General features: G+C 39.4%; 1 protein-coding gene across 4 annotated transcripts in view; it reads left to right on the forward strand.

Moving 5' to 3' along the window:
* Window positions 1–21,840, forward strand: part of clip1b (CAP-GLY domain containing linker protein 1b) — a 35,840-nt gene extending 14,000 nt beyond the window's left edge. For 3 of the 4 annotated variants that reach the window (XM_067432593.1, XM_067432594.1, XM_067432595.1), the window contains 8 exons: window positions 8,655–8,740; window positions 11,200–11,287; window positions 11,396–11,439; window positions 12,691–12,751; window positions 13,004–13,160; window positions 18,463–18,518; window positions 18,603–18,715; window positions 19,472–21,840. In XM_067432593.1, the coding sequence (XP_067288694.1) occupies window positions 8,655–8,740; window positions 11,200–11,287; window positions 11,396–11,439; window positions 12,691–12,751; window positions 13,004–13,160; window positions 18,463–18,518; window positions 18,603–18,715; window positions 19,472–19,700 (834 nt within the window). In that variant the 3' untranslated portion in view covers window positions 19,701–21,840. The remainder of the gene's footprint in view (window positions 1–8,654; window positions 8,741–11,199; window positions 11,288–11,395; window positions 11,440–12,690; window positions 12,752–13,003; window positions 13,161–18,462; window positions 18,519–18,602; window positions 18,716–19,471) is intronic. The other variant, XR_010901185.1, reaches the window with a different exon arrangement.
* Window positions 21,841–22,597: the final 757 nt, after the last annotated feature.

A 22,597-nucleotide genomic window follows, 5' to 3' on the forward strand; every position in this document is an offset into this window, starting at 1 on the left:
TGGGAGTGAAAAACAGGTTTGATTTTGGATACATGGAAGGCGGGATGAATCCTCCTGTACGCCGGAGGGAGTTTGAGGCGGACTGTCACCGGACTAATGATCTTGGTGACAGTGAACGGGCCGATAAATTTGGGAGCAAGTTTATTAGATACGGAGCGGAGAGGAATGTTCTTGGTAGAAAGCCACACTTTTTGACCGACGACGTAAACGGGAGGCTTAGACCGGTGGCGATCAGCTTTAGCCTTGGTGCGCGCTCCCACCTGGAGCAGAGTCTCACGGGCTCTGGTCCATGTGCGATGACACCTCTGGATAAAGGCGTGAACAGAGGGGACCGCGACCTCGGAATCCAGACTAGGAAAAATAGGTGGCTGGTAACCTACACTACACTCAAATGGCGAAAGGCCCGTAGATGACACTGGTAACGAGTTATGAGCGTACTCAACCATAGAGAGTTGCTGGCTCCAGGATGAAGGATTCTTGGATACCAAACATCGCAACACTCTCTCCAGATCCTGATTGGCTCTCTCGGTCTGACCGTTGCTTTGGGGGTGATAACCCGAAGACAGACTAACCGTGGCTCCTAGTAATTTACAAAACTCCTGCCAAAATTTGGACACAAATTGGGAACCTCTGTCGGAGACCACGTCCATCGGGAGGCCATGTAACCGAAAGACGTGATCTACTACAGATACCGCTGTCTCCTTGGCTGAGGGTAATTTGGGCAAGGGAATGAAATGTGCTGCCTTCGAGAATCGGTCCACGACGGTCAAAACGACCGTCTTGCCCTGGGAGGGCGGGAGGGCGGTAACAAAATCTAGAGCGATGTGGGACCAGGGTCTCGAAGGAACAGACAGCGGCTGAAGTAACCCCTGGGGAGGTTGGTTAGATGTCTTACCAACCGCACAGACCGAGCAAGCCAAAACGAAACTGCGAATGTCGCGAGCCATAAGTGGCCACCAAAATCGTTGCTTTATTAAACTGCAAGTGCGGTTTACCCCTGGATGACAGGCAATGTTGGAGCAGTGACCCCATTTGAGGACCTCGGATCTTAACCCCTCCGGAACGAATAAACAACTCGGTGGGCCGCCGGGCGGGGGCGTTACCCCTTCTAAGGCCACTTTGACCTTCGATTCGATCTCCCATGTGAGTGTAGAGATAACTATCTTCTCTGGCAAAATACACTCGGGAGTAACCGGGCGTTCGGAAGCATCAAAAATACGAGATAAAGAGTCGGGTTTGATGTTTTTAGACCCGGGGCGGTACGAGAGAACAAAGTCAAAACGTCCGAAAAAAAGTGCCCACCGAGCCTGCCTGGAGTTGAGTCTTTTAGCAGATCTAATATATTCAAGGTTCTTATGATCCGTCCATACAATAAAAGGTACCCCCGACCCTTCAAGCCAATGACGCCACTCCTCCAACGCTAACTTGACGGCCAACAACTCTCTGTTACCAATGTCATAATTGCGTTCGGCAGGAGAAAGACGATGGGAGAAAAACGCGCACGGGTGCATCTTGTCATCTGAGGGAGAGCGCTGTGAAAGAACCGCTCCTACCCCCACCTCTGACGCGTCGACCTCTACCACGAACTGACGTGTGGAATCAGGGGCGACTAAGATGGGAGCCGAAACAAAGCGGCTTTTGAGTTTGGCGAATACAGCCTCGGCTGTATCGGACCACCTGAACGTCGTTCGGGGAGAGGTCAAGGCAGTCAGAGGTGCGGCTAGTTGGCTGAAATTGCGAATAAAACGCCGATAGAAATTGGCGAACCCCAGAAACCTCTGTAGGGCCTTACGGGAATCTGGACTTGGCCAATCCATCACAGCCTTAACCTTGTCGGGATCCATGCACATTCCCTCCGATGACACGATGTACCCTAAAAAAGGAACAGACTGTGCATGAAAAGCGCATTTCTCCGCCTTGACAAAAAGCCCATTCTCTAGCAACCTCTGAAGCACTCGTCTGACGTGTCGAACATGTTCCTGGAGAGACGAAGAAAAAATCAAAATGTCATCCAGGTAGACATATATGAATTGGTCGACCATGTCTCTCAACACATCATTGACGAGTGCCTGGAAAACCGCTGGGGAGTTGGAAAGGCCGAAAGGCATGACCAAGTATTCAAAATGCCCCCTGGGGGTGTTAAATGCGGTTTTCCATTCATCCCCCTCCCTGATGCGAACCAAATGATAAGCGTTACGTAAGTCCAACTTCGTGAAGACGGATGCTCCCTGTAACCTCTCGAAAGCTGAAGACATCAACGGCAAAGGATAGGTATTCTTTACCGTGATGTTATTCAGCCCTCGGTAATCAATGCAAGGTCGCAGAGAACCATCCTTCTTCCCCACGAAGAAGAACCCCGCCCCCGCTGGAGAAGAGGAAGGGCGGATGAATTTGGAGGCTAGAGAATCAGAAATATATTTCTCCATGGCCTCCCTCTCTGGAATAGAAAGAGAGTATAGTTTGCCCTTAGGCGGAGACTTACCTGGGAGTAAATCTATAGCACAGTCATAGGGACGATGCGGAGGGAGAGAAGCAGCTCGGGACTTACTGAACACTTCCTTCAGGTCGAGGTACTCCGGAGGCACGTTAGACAGATTCACCGTCTCACTCTGAAAAACAGAACGAGAAACAGACGAACAAGCAGACACCAAACAAGACTCATAACATTTATCACTCCACGCAGACACAGAGTTTTGTCCCCAGTCAACCCTTGGATTGTGTAACTCCAGCCAAGGGTGACCGAGGACAACGGGAGCCGAAGGGGAGTCCAGGATGAAAAATGAAATGCGTTCGGTGTGGTTGCCGGAAGTGATCAGTGTAAGTGGTTCAGTGGTGAATGAAATGTCAGGGAGAACTTGTCCGTTGAGTGCGTTGACAGAGATGGTGTTCTTGAGTGCAATGGTGGGTATGTTAAGTTTGTGAGCAAGGGCAGAGTCAATGAAGTTACCTTCCGCTCCCGAGTCGAGGAGGGCGAGGCTGGAATAATCCTGAGCTGCCCACAGCAATCTCACCGGGAGGAGAGTGGAGGATGAGGTCTTTTCCACGGAGATCCCGCCCGACAGTAGCCTTCCTTTTACCGCCGGGCGTGGTCTTTTACCGGGCAGGAGTCTAGCAGGTGTCCGTTCCCGCCGCAGTACAGGCAAAGACCACGGGATCTCCGTCTCGCCTTCTCCTCCCGGGAGAGCCGAGCTCGACCCACCTGCATGGGCTCCGGGTTGAAGGTGTAGCTGACCGCATCCGTAGCGCTGGCCTGAGGGCATTCGACACTCCCATGCTGAGGCTCCATCCTGGACCTCAGCCGACTCAGACGAGCGTCCACCCTCAAAGCAAGATCAATGAGACCGTCAATCTTCTCCGGAAGGTCGATGGCGAATATCTCCTTCTGGATGCGGTCAGCCAGCCCATGCAGGAACATGTCCCACTGTGCCTCCTCGTTCCACTTGCACTCGGCGGCCAGGGTGCGGAACTCGATGGAATAGTCCGAGACCGAGCGGTTACCTTGGCGGAGTTCTGCGAGTTGACGTGCCGCTTCTCTTCCGGTCACCGCTCGGTCAAACACCCTTCTCATCTCTGCCGCCAACGTCTGGAACGAGGAGCAGCAAGGATGTTGGTTCTCCCACACCGCCGTTCCCCAAAGTGCGGCTCGTCCGGAGAGCAGGGTGAGGACGAATGCCACCTTGGATCTCTCTGTGTTGAAAGTCTGCGGTTGAAGAGCGAAAAACAAGGAACACTTGGTAAGGAAGGCTCTGCAATAATTGCTCTCACCGGCATAATTCTCGGGGGTAGGCAGACGTGGTTCCGGTTGCCGCGATGCAGATGGTGTGTGGGGAATCGGCGGTGGGTCGGGCACAGTGGGACCGACGAGTTGTTGCATCTGTTGGGTCAGCTCGGCCACCCGTGCCACCAAGGTGTGTACTGCCTGTCCTGTGGCAGTTAAGTTCGCCTCCTGCTGGTCCAGTCTCTCGTTGCTGCTGGTCAGTAGGGCGTTGATACTCGCTGAATCCATGGTTGGTCAGAGCGTTCTGTAACGGATTCACAGAGGCAGGATTCAAAAGCAAGTAATTCAGTTTATTTGACGGACAGTGTCACAGAAGTCAAAACTCAGAACAGTGAAGAAGTCCGGATAAGACAGAGCAGTGAGAGAGGCTCTGTTGGTGACACGGGCAGGCTGTGAGCAGCTGTGACTCGGGAGGTCGGTACAGGTAATCCGGGAAGGGATCCAGCGTTTCACGGAAGGGGGAAACGACAACCAACACGGAGACACAAGGGGAAACATCCAACAACGCTCTGACAAAGACAAGAGAGAAACAGAGAGACTAAATAGGGTGAAGGTGATGAGTTGCAGCTGGTGCAGGTGATCAGCCACAGGTGCGTGATGAGCCAATCCCAGGCTCCGCCCTCACCTACATTCAACACGCACCCAAGAGTGAGACAGGGAATCCATGAACCGTGACAGGATGCCAGTCGCCATGTTGCTCCTCCATCTTGAAAGTACATTAGCCAAAGAGGGACATACCCGTAAATTCAAGCTTCGCCTTTCGCCTTTTAACAGTCGATGGCCAGTGTCGAATGTGAAGAGGGGGATTGCCGTGTTAATTTTGGACTAAATCGGCCACCGTAGGAGTTAAAACGAAATCTGAATTGAGAGGAACAGAAACTATTATTCACTGAATGGTCATATACCTTTACACCGCTAGAGGGGGGGAAATATCACACAGTGTAGCTTTAAAAAAAATACACCACTGTTCAAAAGTTTGGGGTCAGGAAGATATTTTTTATGTTTTTGAAAGAGATATTTTATGATCAACAAGGCAGCAGCAAAAACAGTAATATTATGAAATATTATTAGAATTCAAAAGAACTGTTTTTTATTTGAATATATTTTAAAATTGTATTTATTCCTGTGATGTAAAGATGAATTTCAGCATCATAACTCCAGTCTTCAGTCACATGTTCCTTCGCAAATCATTCTAATATGATTATATAATATAATTGATGAATTAAGTTTAAAGAAAAAACATTTTAATTTTTTTGTAATGTAAAGGTCAGTTCTTTAAAAAAAATTGTACCCCAAACATTTGAACGGTAATGTATAGTCATCAAATAATGTTTAAATAGAAAACATGTCTGAGTTCTTGCTCACACAAGGATTTCCATTTCTCTGATGTCAGAGACCAACGTGGATTGTCTCGTCATGTAGAAAGCGCTAATAGAGGATGAATGAGCATTGATGACGGAGAACAGCAGAAGGTGGGGGGCGGGGACAGCAGGGGGGTGTCGAGAGAGGCGGGGCTTGTCGTCCTTACATAATGAAGCTGCCCTGTGTGATGCTTTTCAGAGCGTGTGTCTGTGCAAACATGAGCGTGTGCTGGAACGCCAGCGGAGCTCGTGTGAGCGCCTCTCTCTCGCTGCTGGGGGCTGTAGGGCATGTATTATTGATAGGGCACATTTGTCTGAAAAAAATAGACAGGACACAGCAGAATGGATGTGACAGCGCTCCAACAAAACTACACGGGCAGCGTTTATACCTCGCTTTGCCAGGTAAAGGTCGCTCTTCTGTAGTGCTCTTCCCTTGTGGAGATGCATGATGCTGTGTATCGGTGACCATGGTTGATACATTCAGCAATATTAGATTTTTTGAACTATCGGAATTGGTTTGTGATGATATTGGCTTATGTTTTCCTATTTTTAGTAGCATGCATGTTTTGGTGGCTGATTGCACTTGAAGCATGTATCATTTTAGATGAGGTTTAATGTGAGCAATGTTTGTTGTTGTTGTCCCCCCCCCCCCCATGTATTAATGTATCAGCCAGTGTCAGTTAAAATAAGTTAAAAGACTTCTAGAGGTTTTTTTTTTTTCAGGAGTAAATCAGTAATCCTTAGATACTTGAAAGTAAATGCTCTCTCTGAATAATTGCAATGATTCAGAATAGAAATAAGAAAAATATCAGATGTTACAAATATTTTTGGGGGGATTTTGGATGTTAGCCATTAGTTGGACATTGATGATGGCATATCAAGTCATTTTCAGATATCCCTATATGCATATGCATCGCTATTTTCTGGCTCTAATTTTTGAGATGTTTTAATGCATAAAAAGGAAAGAAAATCCAATGACGTGTGACTATGCAAATCATATTATATGCATGTTGTTTCTGTGACTGTGAGTAATGGAGATGTTAAGCCACAGACATTGAGCTGAAGAATGCTTTGAAGTGAGCCTGAATGAAACGGATATTTGATGACATTACGTTCACTGATGGCGGTGTAATTCCTCAATCATCACAGATTCTCTTTAGCTTTCTCAATGTAAACACTGAATCACTCAGCGCAGGCAAATCTCTGCTGATTCATAATAAAACATGTTGGATGTTGGTTCTTGGCATGTAGATGAAATTAATTACCAACTCGGTGTTGTAGGCGTTTGTGCTGAAGAGTGTAATTACCGCCTCAGTCTGATGCAGACCAGTTAGTTACAGTGAGTGTGATGGGGTTGAATTATGGGTCTCATGGGAACAGTAATCTGACTTCATCAGATTTGACAGTCTGACATGCTTTTACTAAGTATTAGTTGTACATGTATTACTCCTAGATGTGATTATCTTCTCTAATTAAAAAAAACAGCAAGCTCTTATTTGATACGTTGTGAACATGGACAGTTTTCTTTCTTCACATGACTTTTAGAGGCGTTTGCTAAAGAAGGCATCACTATTATTATTATTATTATTATTATTATTATAGAGGTTTAGATATTTGTTTCAATTTCTAACTCTTGAGTTTTAAACTTTGGTATCTAACATGTTCTGCAGTGTTTGTGCTACAGAATTGGTACTATAATTGGTACTTCAAATTGCGTGTCTTGTTGAGGAGATATGGTCTTATTTTACAATTTTTGGATGTGAAAATGGTGGAAAAATTATCATTATTTTCATGGCAATTACTATGTTATTTTAATATAATTTATATACTATTATTAATATTTTGAATTAGCTTTTATGTTTAGTTTTCATTTAAAATTTAGTAGAAGTTTCAGTAATTTTATGTCCTTTTGTCACTTTTACTTTGTTTTTCTTATGTTTTAGTATTTTCTACTGTATGTGTTGCATTTAATTTATTTTTAGTGCACGTTTTTATTGAATGGGATGTTGCTGTTTATATTTGACTATAGCCCTGTTTCCACTGAAATTACATAGAACAATTTGTCCCAGGAACTTTTTTGTGCTGTCTACTTTCCATCGTGGTCTCGTTGTCGGTCCGTCTGTCATATTTTTTTAAACTTCATTGTTGATTTGAATAGCAAACGGCTCTTACTGCATGCACCGCAACGGAGTTTAGGTTGAAATAAAATGCTGCGTGAGCTCAACCAATCAGCATGTTCAGCGCCCAAGTCCCACCCCCGAAAGTTCCTGAACTTTGAAAAAGTACAACCTCACGAGCAGGGCCGTTTTGAGATGGACATTTTTACCCGGAACCTTATTTAGACGCCGGTTCCTGTGTTCGAAACACACTAAGTACGAACCCAAAGTCCCTAGTTCCTGGGGAAAGTTTCCGCGGTGGAAACACATCTTAAATAATTTTTATGTAAAGCACTTTGAACTGCATTTAATGCCTGAAAAGTGCTATAAAAGTAAGGTTCATTATTTTTATTTATTTTTTATTTCAAGGCAAATTAAATTAAATAAAAAAATGTATCTTAATATTTATATCTTATTTCAGCTTTATTTTAAATAAATAAAAAAAACATTTTATAATAGTTTTAATTAAAGTGATAGTTCACCCAAAAATGAAAATTACCCATGATTTACTCCCCCTCAAGCCATCATAGGTGTATACGACATTCTTCTTTCAGACAAATACAATAGAGTTATATAAAAAATGTCCTGGCTCTTCTAAGCTTTATAATGGCAGTGAATGGCAACTCAAAATTTGAAGACCAAAAAAGTGTATCAATCCATTATAAAAGTAATCCATACGGCTCCGAGGGTTAATAAAGGCCTTCTGAAGCGAAATGATGGGTCAAAAAGTTCCATATTTAGCACGTTATAAAGTAAAATATCTAGCTTCCGGTGGACCATCTTCAATATTCAACTTACGAATAAAGTGTAATGCCTCTCGCAGTTCAAAATGCTTACGCCTGACGCTATCGTCACACAAGTTATGCTTTTTCCGTAAGTTGAATACAGAATGCGGTATTCCATTCACTGCCATTATAAAGCTGGAAGAGCCAGGACATTTTTTAAAATATAACTCCGATTGCATTCGTCTGAAAGAAGAATGTCATATACACCTAGTGTGACACATGTGGGAGTAAATCATGGGCTCATTTTCACTATCCCTTTAACAATTACAGCACTGCTTTTCCTTTAAAAGTACTGGATATTTCCTGTCATTTAAAAACAAGTAAACAAAGTACAATAAATACTGCCAGTGTAGAAATACACTATGTAAATGTAAATAATATTTATAAAAAAAAAAAACGACATTGTAGGTAGGAAAATTGTATATTTTTGCGGTAAAAAGAATTTGAATTATGATTAAAAAAACTTTAGGAATGGTCCTTAAATATGCATGTTTTTCTTTATGCAAAAAAAAAGGGTGTATGACATTCTCTCCAACACGTTTTGTCTAAATACATCTTTTATCTCTTTCACCAGCTCGAGGCCCTGAAGCAGCAGAGCTCTCAGTATCAGGAGCAGTTGAGTTCAGAAACGCAGAACATCGGGAGCCTCCGCAAAGAAATGTGAGTCTCCTCAAGTCCCGCTGACATGCACCCATGCTTTTTCTCATCACTGTTTCAAGAGAAACTGTTTTATTTATTTTCACTTAGACTTTTTCACACTTCCATTAGTAGTGGTAGAAGAGAGAGGATAAAAATGATAGGGAGGAAAGGAAATTACACAATTAAGCCTTATACGTATCCAAGTGCTGACCACTAGACTACAGCTGCAACAATTAAACACCATTTAACGTCTTAACTGCATCTTATTCAATTAATTGTATGCTTAGTTGGAGCTAAAAAGGATTTTTGATTTTAATTAGTTGAGTATATACTATGGTAATTTAGATCAGAGAGTCACAGAATGACGTCCGAGTCCACCCGGTCACAACAGCTGTGATTTCTGTTTAACAAAAGGCATACAGCACGTGTTCTGAGTCTGGCGCATTGAGCTCACGTGGACGATTTGAGTTTGAATCTGGCTTACAGCATTCACATTCAAGATAATCAATAAGAAAAAAAATGTAGGGCAGAACCTGATTTTATCCATTAGGAATTGATTGGATGGTGAAAATTGTCTCTGAAAATTGTAGTGAAAATGAAAGTGTCTGGTGACACCTGCTGAAAAGATAAATTCTTAAATGTATTATTTAATTTGAAAAAATGTTAATAGTTAAATTATTAAATTTAAAAGTGTGTTTTTATATATATTTTAGCGCAATTGACTTATTTCTTAAATGTGTTTGTAAAATGAATAAATTCCAAAAAATATAATTTCACTTTTTCATACAATGTTTCACTTTTTATAGACACAATTAGCTTATTGGCAAAAGAAATGGCTAATTATTCAGCAATTTGTTTGCAATTAATTTGTTTACAATATTTCACTTTTAATATTTAAGTAGTTTTTCTAATTGGTAAATTTGTTTTCAGAATTAATTGCATAATCCAAAAAAAATTAACTTTTTAATTAAAAAAAAGCACTTTTCATAAACACAATTTATTTGCTTATTTATAATACATTTGCAAAATTTTGTACTTTTTGCAATAAATTTGTGTGCAATAAATGTTTGCAAAATTAATTAATTCCAAAAATTGTAATTGTAACTTTTTATGGAAACAATTATTTAAATACATTTAAAAATATTTTGCTGTTTGTTTGCAAAATGAATGAATTAAAAGTGTTTAACTTTTCATAAGCACAATTTGTTTACTTATTTGCAATTGCTAATTATTTAGTGATTTGTTTGCAATAAATTAGTTTGCTAAATTAAATCTAAAAATTTTTTTTTTTTAACTTTTTTTCATTAAATATTTCACTTTTCATATTTAAACAATTAATTTTCTTATTTTGTAATAAATTCGCAAAATTAAACATTTAAGCAGAATGTTTTTATGGTGGTGTAAATGTTCATTGTGATGAACAATAAGTCCATTGTGAATTCACATTGACTTTAAACTAAAGCGGCACTATCCGAAGCTCAAAGCCTTTGTAACTCAAGCTGGTTCGACACCATCCTTCAAGCTGCTGATCGGCGTGTCCAGCGAGAAACGGGTTCAGTGATGCGAGCAGGTGCCCACATGAAGCCTCTTCTGAACCCATGCGCTGAAGATACCCTCAGAGCAAGGCTTCAGAAGTGAGCGTCTCTCCTCCAGGGAGTTTTACGTAACGGCATCTCTCCAACTACAGCTGCTGTTCTCTGCCTGTCTAATGCTCTCGACTCCACGTGAGATCCGACAGAGTTCCTTTTATAACGCTCCGTTGATCTTCTGACACAAATGAATATGTATCACGACAAAGCCTGTAATATTATCTTTTTTTTTAAAGTACCGTGCTCTTTTCTTTATTTCTTTATTTAATTTCTGTATTTTGCTATGCTTCATTAAATGCAGCATATTCTTTTTGAATTCATAGGAATTTTTTAGCCGCATTTGTTCTCACAGTTCTGTCCTACAGAGACCTCACCTTGATTTTCTGCTTTAGTTTTGAGCGTGCATGATTTGATTTATTCCTGCATCATAATGCACTCTGGGTAAAAATAGATCTTATTCGTTACACACAAGAAGGATGACGGTGACCTCTCTGTTGTGACTTTGTGGAGCAAATGTGTTTTGCTGCTTTTTGTAACCAAATGCTCTTTTTTTGTCAAACGCTTGGTCTTTGAAATGTCTTAACCAGTTAAGAGGTTATGATGGAAAGGAAAGATTATGTATATTACGCATTATGCATTCATTTGAGTGGAAAATGGAAGAATAACAGGATTGACATCAGGGTGATTTGAAATGTCGAAAGAACATGAAAATCACAATGTATGATAAATACAAATAATTAAATAGTAATTTTTTTTTAAGTCTCATTACTCCAAACTTATGAACGGCATTGTAGTTCATCAAGGCCTTGAATGCATACAGAAAAAAACTGTGGTAAATGCTAGTCATATATGGCATTGTAAGCATTACCTCCTCTGTATCTCTCTCTGTAGTGAGGAGCTAAAACTATCAGCCAATCAGAAGTCTCAGAGGCAGGACGTTGTGTTGGCTCAGGAGTTGGACGTCTACACGCAGCAGAAGGTGTTTATCTGTCTGTGTTGTCTTAGACGTTTCCTGAAATGCTTTGCTCTGACATTCTCAGTTGGTTTGAGGGATTGAGTTATCATGTATCATGTCTTTTTTTGGCAGCTTGATGACGAAGCTCTGACTAGCCAGCTGGAGATTACAGAGAGGTAAGCACGTCTCTGGCTCAGTATTAAGTTCATTCATTCAATCAGATCAAAACATAAAAAGAAGCCTGCTGTTTATAACCAGACAGGGGCGTAGCTAGCAATTTTGGGCCCTATGAAAGATAACCTCATAAGGTTGGGCCCCCTATCGTACCCAAACATACAGGCCAACCTATAGCGATCCAAAATCGTTGTCTGCCATTTAATTATATATACACTACTCAAACAAAAGTTTGTGAACGGTATGATATTTTTAAAATGTTTTTAAAGAAGTCTCTTCTGCTCACCAATGCTGCATTTTTGTTATTAAAATTTTAAAAAGCTGTAATATTGTGCAATATTATTCAAATGTAAAAACTTATATATGTAAAAATATAATTTTTTAGTTTTTTTTGGGGGGGGGGGGGGGGGGGGGTGCCAGAAATGCAGAAATAAGACATCATTTTGTTTTATTTGCTACTCTGGTAGATTATACATTTACAATTTATATTTCATTACTACTAGTACTGTTACTGTTAATAAAACCAATCTCTGGGGGCCCCAAAAGTTCATGGGCCCTTAGAACCGTCCTAACTTTTCCCCCCTTAGGTACGCCCCTGACCACATATTATAAAATATATTTTTGTCTCAGTTAGTAAAAAGCAAAAACACAGTGCACTTACACTGGAAGTCTATGGGGAAAGTCAATTTGGAAATGTTATGCTTGTATACGTGATAGTAGTGATGCAAGTATTTTTCCCATTCGTGTTCTTCATAAGCATTCAAAAACCAAATGATCTGTGGTTATAAACAGCATGTCACGAATGCTTTTGATGGTGCTTAATGGAGCTCTGTCTGAGTAATTGTTCAAATGAGAGCTGGATTTGAGATCACATGCACTCTGGAGGCTATAAATGTCATTTCATCTCCTGGGAAATGAAGGCTTGCAAAAAAAGCTTGTCAGTGCATGTTCTTTAGAGATCAATGTTTTATGATATACCACGTTTATAGAGATGATCTGATTCCATGATTGAACAGCTCAAATAATGGTACTTAGTACAAGCTTTTGCCTTCAGATCTATTGTTTTCCTCCACCCTAAAAATACTGCACTGTCCCACTGGATGTCTGTCAATTTTTTTTGCATGTTTTTCTGTAAGCTTTTAATCTTCAGGGCTCCATCGGGAGATGTTCTCAGAGTGCATATGGCTTTTGTAACATGACTGTAAATCCAACAATAGGCTCCAGTTATAGTGAGCTCTTGTCTGTTCTCACAGGGAGAATTCCAATGCATTGATGTCCGATAAAGACCAAGAGCTTGAGACACTACGAAATGAGGTACGAGCTTTGATTCTTGGGTTTAATAAGCCTATATAACCCTCTGGATCGAGTATGTTTTATCCACTGTGAACAATGACTGAGTTGAACTTACTGTATGTACAAAGAACGCTTTTAGTAGATTAGTTTCATATTAAAGAATCCCATGTTTTTCTTTTTATATAAAACTTTGTACTCTGTATTGTTGGCATTTAATATTATCAGATAATGTGAAAAATAATTTGTGATCTAAACATGTTTTTTGAATCCCAGATTGCAGTGCTGCGTGGGGAAAATGCCATGGCCAAGACGCTCCAGTCGGCTGTGACGTCTCTAGAGAGGGACAAAGCCCAGCTGCAGAGCCGAGTGAACAGCTTGGAGGAAAAGCTGGAGTCCCGGCAGACGGGGAACGGAGAGGAAGTCACCTCAGGTCCGTCAGCAAATGTATTTTTGGAATGGAATGACAACGCACGGTATACTGTATACTGTATAATCAACTATTCATTTACACTACTGTTCAATTGGGGTGTAATGGTTCTTGGTGACATTTTTTTAAAACTTTGGTTTATGTGGTTTAGGACTTTTTTTTTTAAAGTCATTATTTTACACTGTACATTATTGTTGCTCCTCTATGCCCCTCCTTTCTGAATCGTGTAGATTTTTACAAAGCTCATCATTCTGAAAATCACAGTGTGCTCTGATTTTCCAGCAATCTAGTGCCTTGTGATTGGCCCGTATACCTTAAGCGTGTGATGGAAATGTCACGCCCCTTACCATATTTGGAACATCAGTTCTCAAAGCAATTTTGACTCTCCTGTCCGCATTCACTTCACACAGAGCGACTGTCATGCACAGAAACACATTCATGCAGGCTACAAATGTGCCCTCTCAGATGCAGAACAGCTCACTATGTTGGTGTGAAATACAGTTATGGAAATGTAGAAATTAAAGGTAAAGATCCAATCTCCTCCCAAATATCCCAAAAAAAGTCTGTTGGTGCCTCAGTGACGACTTCTCCCAGAGATGATGTCAATCACCCCCCTTTTATAGCATCAAATAACTAAAACTAGATTTATTAAAAAAAACTAACACTTGAATTGAAGCCAGCGTGATTAAAAATTGACTAAAATGACAGAAGCCTTCTTTGAGAAAAAATAATTTGAAGTGTAATTTGATTGTTGCATCTATTGGGGACATAATCACTGATTATAATGACTTGTACTGTCATTATTGCGCTGCGCTATGAGGGGTGGGAACACTATGTGGACATAAAACCATGTCTGAATCTGTGATCGTAGAAACGACAAACAAGCACTATTCTAAAAACTTGCCTTTGAATAGTCAAGAGCACACTCTTAAAAAATGAAAACATACTTACAGGCTGCGTCTGTGAGTCAGAAGTGCCAGACTAAACTTGCAAAGATGGAATTGCCCCACTTATTTAGAATCAGCCTTTGTGCACAGCATTCATTGTGCTCTCTCAGATTCTGGAAACAGTCCTCCGAAAAATGTATAGCACACATAGGCCTGTCACGATAACAAATTTTGCTGGACGATAATTGGCCAAGAAATTATTGCGGTTAACGATAATATTGTCGTTCTGAGACCATTTTAATCTAAAATAATGATAATGGCATAATATTGCAGGTACATTTTTTCAAAGACTATTTAACACTGAAAACTGTTTTTTTTAAAATATCCACAATATATGAACAATAAATAAATAAATAAATACATAAAATGGATGAAAACAGCAACAGATGAGGTACATATTAGGGGTGGCACGGTTCACAAAACCCACGGTTCGGTTCTCTACGGTCCTTGTTTTTTTATTTTTTATTTTTTTATCGTTAACACTCCAGAAATTTACTTCAGCATATGATATATAACTTAATTATAAACAATTTGGGATACAGTATAAAAAAAAAATGTATATCTTGTAATCATTCACAAACTTGACTTGATCATCTCTGAGGAAACTAGGTGAGATTTTGATACAGCAAGAGAGAAGACAATGGGTGCGTTTACATGCACGTTCTTAAGCCGATTATGCCTAATAAGCCGACACTGAACATGGTCATGTAAACGCGGTAACCCGTTTTCTTTTATTGGAGTACAGTCATAAACGGCGTAAGCATAAACCGGTCGGAACAGGTAGTTTTTTTTTGTCTCTTACCCCGATTCCGAGCTGCATCTAAACTCATTAACCTGCTTTCTGTCGGCTTATTGAAGTGCGCATGTGTGATAGATGACAAAAATGCAAACTTAGAGCAGATTTAAACAGACAGAGCGAGCTAGCGTTTTACATGAAATAAGGACATATATCAAAAACGCAGACTCTTTTAAGACCCAGAAAACTGTTCTCTTCTCATGCAGCAGAAGTAGAAAAGGTTCAGTCCAAATGCTGCTTCTGTAACTGATGAGGGATAATATGAGCCGTAAATCTCCCGCTGACACGGTGCACGCTTTATTTAACATCACAACTGACGTAACATTTGAAAAACTTATTTTGGACGTCACTACAAGGAAATAACCCGGTTTATTAATAAAGTCATGTAAACGCGGTTTACTTGCATTGTCAGTTTACTGGTTTGCATGTAAACGGGGAAAACTGATTATTTCAATAAGCTGATTTTTTTTAGTTATCAGCTTACTGGTGTGCATGTAAACGCACCCATTGATGACATACTTTTCATTTATTTGGCCAAAAAAGGAGAATGTGTATTGCTATCTCTACAGGAACTTATGTGGCTTTTTTAGCACACAAAGATTGAACTGAAGAATTATCTTGCAATTATCAAATTGCCAACTTCAGTGTAGCTTTAAGCCTTGTTTATACTCGACGCTTCTGCAGGTGTACGAGTGTGTGCGCGGCAAAAATGACGTCAACGTGGAGTGCATGAGACCCCATTTCGCTTGCCGGTGCGCACTTCAAATTTTGTAACTTTGCGTGCGGCTCCGCAACCAAAGAAGCACGAGTTCAGGCGAATCTGGCCGAGCATTACGTCTCATCACACCGGCACCCAGTCTGCGCGTCGATTATAAACACCTCCCCAAACGGACGAGGCGCAGTCAGCGAGAGAAACGAGGAAAACAAACAAGCATACAAATGGCAATTATCGCAGCTGGAAAAATTATCAAGCTCATTTTTTTTATCGTGCGATTAATTTATTTATTGACCATCACAAAAGGCCTAAGCACACAGTCGAATATTTGGGTTGGCTTGGAACAGTGTTGTAAATAAAGCTTAACCACTGTTTTCTAATTGTGTTCTCTTTTGGAAGGGCAAACAAAGTAGTTTGAATTTCACACTTCTGAAAACACTTCTTTCTTCGGTCGAAAAGAAAAATTTTTTTTAGGGAAACATTTCATTTCTCAATATATTGGACTTCAGCAGCATCCAACGGGTTGAAGGTCCAAATTGCAGTTTCAATGTCGTTTTGCTAGACAAGACCCTTAGCCTGACAAGCCAGACCCACATCAAGATGTTTGGTCTGGAAACTCACCATTGACAGGGATCAATCAGAGGGGCCGGATAAACGGTTTTCTTTCAAACTCTCTCTGCACGCGATAGGATAGCGCTACCACCAACCAGAGCAACGAAGGTGAAACAGAGCTTGCTGTTAGATTAAACATTCGCCGTATCCGGCCGGCTAAACTCCGAACACATCTTCCCTTTTTACGAATGACTTCAATGCCATTTTTTGTTCTTTTCTCAGAGGAAAGCTTAACTCCAAGTCTTTCAGAGTCGCGGTCAAAGCTGATTCGAAAGACCGCCGTTCGCCAGTTTCTGTGTTTACTAGAAGCACGCAAACGCAACTCGGCCGTCGTCATTCTGGCCCCGCCCACCGACTCTATACACGATGTGATTGTCCCGGCAAGAGTTAGGCGAATACAGCTCAGAAGGGTATTGAGAGTTACTAGACGACACTCGCGGGCAGCTTAAATTTGCTGCCGCTAGGGTGCATCTAGATTTCTAGGCTACAAGACCCTTATTCCTCGGCTGGGATTGTGAGCTACTTGAAGCTTTATTGAAATGGCAATTTGGACCTTTAACCCATTGGTTGCTGTTGAAGTCCACTATATGGAGAAAAAGAAAGGCATAAACATCTTGGATAACATGGGGGAGTAAATTATCAGGAAATGTTCATTCTGAAGTAAACTAATCCTTAGTGAATGTAAACAGTCGAGGCTAATACGTGTGCAGTATAAGTGTATTAGATCTGTGCATTAAGTCTTAGTGACACCAGCCTAATAATCAAACAACAAAAGAAAAGGACATCAATCACTGCTCTTGATTGAAGAAATAACCTAATGTCCTAATGTCCTAATGGGTTGTAGCTATCTTAGCTATCAAAATCCAGTGTTCGGCACTGTGCGGACGTGAGTTTTTGTTGTAGATGTCTGTCTTTTTATAAAAAAAAAAAAAAAAAAAAAAAAAAAAAAAATTGTGTATTGTGCTAATTAATTGAGATTTCTTACAGCTCTTACAGGTTTTTGGCCTTGTCTGTTCCGTTGCTTCTATTACTCTCCCCTTTTTTGTAAGTCGCTTTGGATAAAAGCGTCTGCTAAATGATTAAATGTAAATGTAAATGTGAAGAGCTTTTGTAACTTCAGTTATTATTATATGCAATGTTACGTTATATTTGATTACTTTATTCAATTTCTGTACCTGAAAAAACTAAAAAGAACTGTTTATTTTATTGTATCTTTGCTCTATTGTAATTATTTGTGCTGTTGCTTGTAGTTAGATTATTTGTTCTTATTTTCTTTATTTCTAATTGACAGTAGTCCTTTTTTCCCTGAACAAAGCACATACCGAACTTTACAGAAACAGTGATAAAAACCGAACCGTGAGTAATTTGAACTGTTGCACCCCTACAGTTTAAGTCTTTTAAAATTGTTCATTAAAAAAAAATACAATGAAAACCATAATATTGTGAAATATTACAATTTAAAATAAGTGTTTTCTGTTATTATATTTCAAAATGTAATTTATTTCTGAATTTTCAGCATCATTACTCCAGTCTTCAGTGTCACATAATCCTTCAGAGATTATAATATGATGATTTAATGCTCAAGAAACAGCTTTTGTGATGTTGAATGTTAAAATCAGATGTGCTGCTTTATATTTAATCAGGATTCTTTCTTCTGGAAATGTAATACATTCATGCTGCATAAAAGTATTAATTACTTTTAAAAACAAATAACATACTGACCCCAAAGTTTTGACCAGCACTGTATTTATTATTTAAGAGTACTACGCAAAATGATGCAGAATGCTAAATTGTTGTCACATGACCTCATCATGTTGCATGTTTAATTCTGGAAATGCCATCCAGTTATTTTTATTCCAGTTATATGTAGATATATATATATCTTAAATTATGGTAGTATGATCAAATAACAAGTAAAGAAATATTTATTAAAGAAATTAAAAATTAAGATAATATGAGTAATACATATTACTCATACTATACTATTTTCATTTCTGTTTATGGTATGAAAAATTAACCCAAATCCAATGTTTATGAAGTCACATTAACTCAACGTTTGAGGAATGTCTTTTAACTGGAAAACAATATTTTCACCACATAAGAAAAAAAACATGATTTTGTAAATCAAGTACAAATTACACACCAAGTCAACTTGAACAAACAAATCCTTCTTGATGACTTTTATGCAATTCTGACATTCACTAACTCTCAGCACTGTTTGTCTCTCCTGTACAGTGGGCGATGCTGCTTTGGACCAACTGAGAGAAGAGAAAGAGTTTGCTGAGGGACAGGTAAAACTCCTCTGTATTTGTTAATGGTTTTAGGATGTCACGTGTAAATGTCTAAAATCGTCCATGTTTTCCTGCACGGATCAGATCAACTTCCTGAACTCTGTGATTGTGGACCTTCAGAGGAAGAATGAAGAACTAAAGGTGAAGCTGAAGAAAATGGCATTGACAGAGTTCAACGGAAATGATGAAAATGATGGGTGAGTCCAATATGGTTTCAAAATCTTCAGATAGCAGCTAAAAACTTGAGATAAATGCAACATATTGCAATATATTTTAGTGTCATTGAGATGCAATTATTTATTAATAATACTTATATAATAAATAATTAAAAAAAATGTTTTATATTTATTACATCAAGTTATGTATAAAAATTAGAAATGTTTCTTTGGCAACTAAAATAAGTTTGTTTTTATATCTTTATTTCAGTTAATGTTTAATTTAATTTCAAGCTATGAAACTGTTTTTAATTGTTTTAGTTTTAATTTCTCATGCATAAATATACATGCGTACCAGTGGAAAGTTTGGAAACATTACTATTTTTTTTTATATTTTTGAAAGAAGTCTCTTATTCTCATAAAGCCTGAATTTATTTGATCAAAAATACAAAAATAACCCTGTAATATTGTGAAATATTATTATAATTTAAAATAATATTTTTCTATTTAATATACTTTAAAATATAATTTATTTCTGTGATGCAAAGCTGAATTTTCATCAGCCATTACTCTAGTCTTCAGTGTCCCATCATCCTTCAGAAATCATTCTAAAATGAAATATTAATAGAAATATCCAATTTTTTTTTAAAGAAATGAATACATTTATTTAGCAAGGATGTGTTAAATTGATAAAGAGTGATAGTAAAAATGTATATTGTTAGAAAACATTTCTATATGCTATAATTTGAACAGAGTTGGTCATAATACAATTTTTTTGTTTATCCTCTTTCTCTCAAGTCTTGGTGAAGTCAAAAAGAAGAAAAAAGCCCCACCACGCGTTTTCTGCGACATCTGCGACTGCTTCGACCTTCACGACACGGAGGACTGTCCCACGCAAACGCAATCCCCAGACTCGCCTCCGCACACCACCTACCACGGCGCCCGCAGCGGAGAACGGCCGTACTGCGACATCTGCGAGGCGTTCGGTCACTGGACAGATTCTTGCAACGATGACCAAACCTTCTGAACTTCCCTTCAACCCCTCCGCCTGTGAGCAGGCTATGCACAGATCGCTTTCAACCAGATTATTCGCTATTTTTCTACACAGCGTATATACTTTCAAACCTCTTGTACATTCCTTGAAACTTATCCGCCCGTATGAAGGCTAAGGTAAGCTGCATTGAGGGAATTTGAATTATGAAGATGAGAGATATTTCTATGTGTTATTAATAACATTTTGTGTGTTTCATACGTTTTTGATCCATTGATGAATTACCAGCAAGAAAATAGGAAACGGTTCAGCGATACTTTGCTGTGCATTTAAAGCTGCTGTGTGTAATTTCTACTCCCCCAGAGGCACACAATGGAATTGCAGAAATAATTACTTTTTTTCAATCAGGTTTCTCAAACACTCCTTTTCTTCCATTCTAGCTCCGCCCTGAACTCGCGCCATTGTTTGAGTCAGAAGTTGACATTTTGGAACGCTCAATTGAACGGCAATGTTTTGAAAAGCGCCACAGAGCCGCACCGCAGAATGGTAAACTAGCACACTGCAAACTCCTCAGTTTACAATTTTTTAAATAGTATGTGAAACGGTTCACATTATGCAACAATAAATAATAAGCCAATAAACCTTCCAGTTTTTTTGTAACATAAAATCGACTGCCGAGCACACTGCATTATGGGATCTGATTGTATACTGCACAATTTCACCCGGGCATTCTAGGCACACCGAAATTAATACATACTATGCACAGTATAAATACTATATACTGCAGAAGTAGTATGGTAGTATGCTATTGCGAACATAGACAACATTGTTGCACTTTTTTTGTCATTTACCCTACGAATGGTTTACTTGGGCTGTGGGTCCACCAAAGAGTTTTTAGCCAGCTGTGGGCACTTGAGTGCGCTTCGTCAGAGCTTTTTTTCAGTTGAGACGCTTTGCTTGCTATGATACAGAATATTTGCAGAAGTGTTACTAGTATCTCATTTCACAGATAGTTTGTTTCTATATAGAAATGTAAAGTATTTGCTCTGGCTCTTGTTTTAAATGATTTTGTTCCGTTATTATGCGTGGTGTTGTCGCCTGTTGCTGTTGTCCAAGCAAGATGTGATGGTTAGTCGGTGTTGTTTTTGTCCCGCCCCTCCTCCACTGTGATTGGACAGCTGGGTAAAAAGTGACAGTAATTAGCATTGTGTTTTGCCCAAAGTTGAACATTCTTTAACTCTCGGCGACCGGTAATAAAAATAGGAAAAAATAAGCTAGCCTCAGGAAAAAACACTTTGGTGGACACACAGCCTTACAGTTGTATCTGCACATTAAACCAGGATAGAAGATTTTAATGATTACAAAATACACACTTCAGCTTAAAGAACGGAAGATAACCAGACACAAAACCGTATGACCAGTGCACCAAACTAAGCTGAAGCTAACCACTATTAACTTATTGCACTTCTCACTTTAAAATTATACAGCACACGAGTTTAACTGCCATTCTTTGAAAATAAGTTATTCTTTTTACTGTTAAATGTCAGTCATGATATTGTCATATGAATGGCTTTTTATGTGTATTTTTGATGTTGTGTCCTGTAGATTTCCGGCCTATTCACACCAAGTCCTAATTTTTGGCACAAACAAAAAAAGATTAACTTTTTTTGTATACGGACACAAGATTGATTTATTTAAATTGATCAAATGCCGTTTCTTCAGGTATCCAAAATATTCAGACAAACTCGATGTAAAATAATTTTGGTGCAACAAAAAAAATGGTTTGCTAATATTTTATATGTTGGTGTATTTTAGTCTCCTCAAACTTGGTGTGAACAGACCCTTTGCTAAAGCACAACTTTTAAGCACAACATCATATTGTATCTCTTATTATTGATGTAATATTAACAACAAAGTTTATATAGCAACCTAATAAACTGCAAGTGTTAGAATTTGTAACATGCAATGAACTGGTGCACAAGATTATATTAAATATGTAACATTCATGATTATTCCCATTTTGGTTAAATTAATTTGATCGGAAAATGTTGCATAAAGTGCAAATATATGGTCTGTTTTTACTGAAATATTGTGACAGTCTTTAACTATTGTACTGTTTTATGTACTGTATATTCACCTGAACTCAATACAAACGTTGAACAAAGTTTTCTTGTCATTGTGTATTCTGACTGCACTTCATTTGTGATTTCACAAAAATCATTTAAAAAAAATGTCAATTACATTGAATAACAATTTTATCCATAGTTCTAGGGTATTTCTGTGTTGCTAAGGTGTTTTCTATGTTGCTAGGGTGTTTGGAGTTCCTACCTTCAAGTGTCTCAATTTCACGCAAGGGTGATCACCAAATTCCCATTACAACGTCCTACAACTGCCAAACAGAACAGATAGGGGACCTGGTCAATAATTCATGTCTCTTTAAAATGCAAAACTGCAGCTCTTGTGGGGTGTTCCCAGTCTGCAGTGGTCAGTATCTATCAAAAGTGCTCCAAGGAAGGAACAGTAGAGAACCGACCACAGGGTCATGGGCGGCCAAGGCTCAGTGATGCACGAGGGGAGTGAAGGCTGGCCCATGTGGTCTGATCAAACAGACGAGCTACTGTAGCTCAAGAAGTTAATGCTGGTTCTGAGAGAAAGGTGTCAGAATACACAGTGCATTACAGTGTGTTGCGTATGGGGCTGCATAGTTGCAAACTAGTCAGGGTGGCCATGCTGACCCTTACCCAATGCCGAAAGAACTATCAGTGGCACGTAAGCATCAGAACTGGACCACGGAGCAGTGGAAGAAAGTGTTCTGGTCTGATGAATCACATTTTCTTTTACATCACGTGGATGGCCGGGTGCGTTTGCTTCGCTTACCTTGGGAACACATGGCACCATGGTGCACTATGGGAACAAGGCAAGAGGCAGTGTGA

This window comes from Pseudorasbora parva, chromosome 23, assembly GCF_024679245.1.
Source record: "Pseudorasbora parva isolate DD20220531a chromosome 23, ASM2467924v1, whole genome shotgun sequence".
NCBI classification, from domain to species: Eukaryota; Metazoa; Chordata; class Actinopteri; order Cypriniformes; family Gobionidae; genus Pseudorasbora; species Pseudorasbora parva.